Genomic DNA, 5,639 nt, shown 5'->3' on the forward strand with positions numbered 1-5,639 from the left:
TAAGCAATTTTGTGTTCAAAGTGATCTTAACAGCTGCAGATAACTTAAAATTCAGCTATGGAATAGCAGCATTCTCTGGTGCCTGTATTTAAAATGCAAATTTAGCACAGAACTTCCAGTTCCCTGATTACCGATCTGTTGTGTCTCAATTTCTCACTGACTTTTAGGGAAAGTCACTTCAGTGTCCATGTCTTTGTTTACCCATCTGCAAAATGGGATAATCGTATTAACTATCATAATACTTTTTGATTCTCAGCTGAAGAGTGGAAGAAATACTTTTATTTTCTTGTATGCAACTTGCCCATAATATACACACTTTTCTTGAAAGCAGAATGAATGAAAAAAGATATTTCCATAGTTACTAAATAGCATTAGCAGCTAGGGAACCAAACCTGCACAATTTCTTTAAATTCTAACTGCTGTTTTTTCTAAGAACTTCCTCTCATGCCTTCATTTCACCAGACATGTAATGGCTGCTGGAAATAATATACAAAACCCAGAAAGATAATATTTCATATATTTCATAGATTTCTAGGGTCAGAAGGGACCTTGTAGATTGTCAAGTCCGACCCCCTGCTCTAGGTCGGAAAGAACGCTGGGGTGAAAGAATCCCAGCCAGATGCCTGTCTAATCTCTTCTTGAACGCCTCCAGGGTAGGGGAAAGCACCACCTGCCTTGGAAGCTCATTCCATATTTTGGCAACCCTTACCGTAAAGAATTTCTTCCTCATATCCAATCTGAAAAGACTCTCCTTTAGTTGGTGGCTATTTCTAGTAACCCCGAGGAGCACCCTGGTAAACAGAGTACCCCTATTTTCTGCTGACCCCTGTCTCCCCTCGATGAGTTTGTAGATAGCCACAAGATCACCTCTCAGCCTTCTCTTGCAGAGGTTGAAGAGATTCAGGTCCCTCAGTCTGTCTTCATAGGGTCTTACCTGCAGGCCCTCAACCATACAAGTAGCCCTCCTCTGAACTCTTTCCAGGTTATCCACATCCCTCTTGAAGTGCGACGCCCAAAACTGGATGCAGTACTCCATCTGTGGCCTCACAAATGCTGCATAGAGGGGCAGTATAACTTCCCTAGATCTGCTTGTGATGCCCCCTACTAATGCAGGAAAGAGTGCAGTTAGCCTTATTTATTACCTTCTCACATTGGCAACTCGTGTTCATTTTTGCATTGACTGACTCCAAGACCCCTTTGCACTGCTGTGCTACTTAGAATGATACTTCTCAGTCTATAGGTGTATTGGTGATTAATTCTCCCCAGGTGCAGCACTTTGTACTTATCTTTCTTAAATTGCATCCTGTTCTGATCTGCCCACTTCCCCAGTCTATCTAAATCCACCTGAATTCACTCCCTACCCTCTAGTGTGTTTATTATAACCCAAAGTTTGATGCCATGTGAGAATTTGGACAGAGTGCTTTCTACACCCTCATGCAAATCATCAATGAAGATATTGAAGAGTACTGGTCCAAGGGCAGAGCCTTGGAGGACACCACTGCCCACATCTCTCCAGGTAGAAACTGGCCCATTCACCACCACTCTCTGGGTGCGTCCCATAAGCAGGTTTTCCACCTACCTAACTGTGAAAAAATCCATGTCACAGCTACTTAGTTTATTTGTAAGAACTGGGTATAACACTGTGTGGAAAGCCTTTTTAAAATCCAAGTAAATAACATTTACCTGTACTTCTGCATTTAAGCACTTTGTGACCTGGTCATAAAAGGAGACCAGATTAGTCAGGCAGGATCTGCCTGTTATAAACCCATGCTGGTTGCCTCTTACCATAGTGTGACTCACTGACCCCTCACAAATGTGATCCTTTATGATTTTTTTCTAAGGTCTTGCCAAGAATAGAGGTGAGGCTAACTGGCCTATAATTACCTGGGTCCTCCTTCCTCCCTTTCTTGAAAATAGGGACAACATTGGCTCTTTTCCAGTCTTCTGGGACCTGTCCTGAGTGCCATGAGTGATCAAACAGTTGCACCAGTGGTTTCACTATGACACCGGCCAATTCCTTTACTACCCTTGGGTGAAGATCATCGGGGCCTGCTGATTTAAATATATCTAACTCCTACAAGTGCCCCTTCACTAGGTCAGTATTGGTAGGATACTGTTGCTTTATGCAACCATACATAGAGCTTTTAGCTTGTCTTTTCTGAAAGGGCTATCTCCTGATTAGAGATTTTAAGAAGACTGTCTTAATTCCCCCTAACAGCTGTCCCCCTTAACGTCCCCCTAACAGCTGTCAGGCAAATAAATGTTTACAAAATGATGTGGGGCAGTTCAAGAAAAATAGTGGATTTTCATTATTATAAAATTAGGAATATGTCATACCATTTATCTTCTCTCATATATTATTATACTTAATCATATTCCTAAAATAGGAGAAATCAGATCAAAGAAATATTTTCAGAGTCAAAAACAAGTGTTTCTAGAAGAGCTATTCTACTGTCTAAAGATTTTAGGAAGATTCTTGTACTTCAGTATAACAGCTGTCAGGCTAAATGTTTGTGAGATGCAGGATGTGGGGCAGATTTTTAAATTCAGTCATTGCCATATTTTTTAATTAGACACAAAAACAGGGACTGAAAAGAAGGCTGAAAGAAGAAAAAAGTTCTCTATAAATTAACATTCTTGCATATGTAGAAATACCAACTTATTGAGAATAGTTGTAGACGAGCTGTCTTACCCAGTCTTTGCCATAAAAATCAGTATTCTTATGCACAAAGCCCTTTAAGATCTTAAGAGGAAAGGTACTACACGTGGAAAATTACTAGCAATTTTTAAAAATGACAGAAAGGGAAAGAAAAAGCCAATGAAAAACATCATTGGTTACTGTTCATCCCTAAATACCAAGAGAGGTTGTGCAAGAAACTGTGATGGCCAAATAAAGGCTACTGCTTTAATTCAAAAACAGGGTTTTCAACGTGTACTTCTACTCTGAACAGCTGTCTTTTTCCATTATTTATTTGCTAAATGTATTTTCATCATACAAATATTTGAAGAATGGCTAATTTCCCTAAGAATATTTGTATTTACATGAAAACAAGAGCATTTATGAACAGTGAATATTCACGTTATTTACTATTTGCTTCCCTTATTCTCTATTCACTTTATGCCTAGTCTGTAATTTCAGGCAGCCAGTTAAGTGGCAGAAACAACACTGCAACTTAACTTATCAGTTGCATACAATGAAGTGTCACCATAAACTGTGTTTGAATAACTATAAATAAGTTATAACTACCCAAACTATTCACCAAATGTTTTGGATAGCAAACCCGTCTACATAAACTAATCTCAATCCATAAAAGGAAAAGGCCATAAATATAAAATGTACGTATTAATTACTGCATTTACCTGAATCTAATACATCCCTGAATTTAAGATGACTCCTAAATAATTAGAATCTATACATGGAAAATTTATAAATTTGTTATAATGTTCCTTGTATAGAATCTAAGTTTTGGAGGGTTGTTTTTAATTCATCCTCCCCACTACTGCAGAAGGGCAGCTAGTGTGTGGGGGAGGGGGCAGGTGGTGTCACAAGGTCAAGCAGCTTGCCCCCTGCTTGTGCCTGCCCTGCCTTTCCCCTCCATCTCTGCTCCTCTTCCTGCCCCTTCCTCCAGCCTCTGCTCCCCCTTTCCCTGTCCTTGCAGCCTCTGCTCCCTCTTTTCCCTCTCTCTCCAGGGTCTGCTCCCTGCTGGTGGGCTGTCCCATTCTAGCCTGGCGCATTGAACATGGAGCTGCATACCACTGCTGTGGGGAGGGGGGTTGAGGCTGTGCTCAGTGTCCCAGGCTCCAATGTGGATGCAGCTTGTCAGCATGGAGCAGTGGTAGGGTGGGGAGGGAGAGGAGCAGGTGTGGGGGGGGAGGGAGATGAGGGGAAAGGGGCTGCAAGGGGGAGATGGTAGGATGCAGAGGCTGGAGGAAGGGGCAGGAAGAGCTACATCTGCAGCTACAACCCCAACCCTGGGTAGGGGCTGAAGCCGAAACCACAGCAGCCACTTGCCTTTCAATACAGTAAATATTTACCATATTTACTTAATTCTAAGTCATGGGGCTTCCCCCCCATGTTAAATTGAGTAAATATGGTAAATACATTCACTAGACAAATAATACATTTATCAGTGGATAAATTAATTTACTGGATACTTACTGCAAATGATTCACCCATGACTTTAACAGTAGTAAAAAGTTCACAGAGCAGAAAAATGTTTAGGTACTTTGTCCTGACAACTAAGGTTCCCTTGGGCAAGCTCATAGAATATGTTGGTAATTAACAGCTTTTAAATTCTATAGTTGTCATTATGGAGCTTCTAAAGTACAAAACCTAGAGTGTACAATTTCAAGGCTTACAGCTTCTGAGCCAGGTTCTGAGAAGTTAAGAGCACTGCCATCAAGGCATACAACAATCCAGATGTTTTGTCATCACATCAACAAGACCTACTGAAGGGGAAGGTGCAGGATCAGACAATACGGAGGGCAGCCAGCAGAAGTTCATTCATAACCACAACTTCATGTTCAGAGTAATAGAGAAGAGAAGCGTAAGTCACTGTAAAGCTACTACGAGGCAACGAAATCACTCTCTAGGAGTTAAAGTAACACTGATTGAGTCTAGGGATAGAATTAGAGATCTGCAGCTCATCAGAGAAACAGAAGCTAGAAGCTACCCTATTCTTAAAGAGATCTTCCCAGAACCAACAATCCTAGTCTTCAAACAACCACCAAACCTTGCTAACTTGATCACCAGAAGAAAAATTCCTATGGCCCAGAACACACGAAATGGATCCAGACCATGCTATGACAAGAAATGCAAAACCTGCCAACATATCTCTACCACCTCCCCAATTACTACACCCCACAACAGAACCATCAGCATTCCTGCATCTTACAGCTGCACCTCCAGAAATGTAATTTATCTCATCCAGTGCACCAAATGCCCTGATAGAAAATATGTAGGAGAGACCAAACAACTGTGTACCACAATGAATGCACACCAGAAATCTATCAAAGACAAGAACACCCAACTACCTGTGCAGGGACATTTCTCCCAAGAAAACCACTCTCTCTCCTATCTCTCAGTTTTAATCCTCAAAGGGAACTTACAAAACACTTCTCAGAGACAAACCTATGAACTTCACTTCATCAGCCTACTGGAAGCAAAAAATCATGGACTGAATATAGACATTGGATTTATGACACATTATAACCTGCCTGACATCTGACTCTCCAGGTACCTCTCTACTATCCAACTGCTACATTCATCCCTCTTTTCTCTCCCCCCAACCCAGCCTGTCTCTCACCTACTGACTCAATTTACATCTTCACTGACTGCTCATCTTGTATGTATACCAATCTCTGACTTCTTTACTATTCATTCCATCTAGGAAGAACACATACCAACTCAACTGCAGAGGCTTCCTCAGCCTGACAAAGGGTTTTTAAACCCAAAAGCTTGCTAAATTCTCCCCCCAACTATTTAAGCTGGTCTAATAAAAGACATCAGATTCACCCAAAGAACCTTGTCTGCCTTGAGTTAGAGCCAGAATTTGGCAGTTCCTGAAGAAAGATATCATTTGCCATTAGAAGGAAGTGCCCTGGAATGTTCCACCACCTTTGAGGTACCTGAGAATGAA

General features: G+C 41.3%; 1 protein-coding gene across 1 annotated transcript; it reads left to right on the forward strand.

Moving 5' to 3' along the window:
• The first annotated feature begins 4,520 nt into the window (after positions 1-4,520).
• Positions 4,521-5,228, forward strand: LOC149858247 (uncharacterized). The gene has a single exon (XM_090060399.1). The coding sequence runs from the start codon at positions 4,521-4,523 to the stop codon at positions 5,226-5,228; it is 708 nt and encodes a 235-aa protein (XP_089916525.1).
• The last annotated feature ends 411 nt before the right edge of the window (positions 5,229-5,639 follow it).

This window comes from Crocodylus siamensis, chromosome 8 (genome assembly GCF_052110815.1).
Source record: "Crocodylus siamensis isolate JL-2025a chromosome 8, ASM5211081v1, whole genome shotgun sequence".
Taxonomy (NCBI): Eukaryota; Metazoa; Chordata; order Crocodylia; family Crocodylidae; genus Crocodylus; species Crocodylus siamensis.

Coding starts and splice junctions, on each gene's coding strand:
- LOC149858247 (XM_090060399.1), top strand. CDS start 4,521: ATGTTCAGAGTAATAGAGAAGAGAAGCGTAAGTCACTGTAAAGCTACT.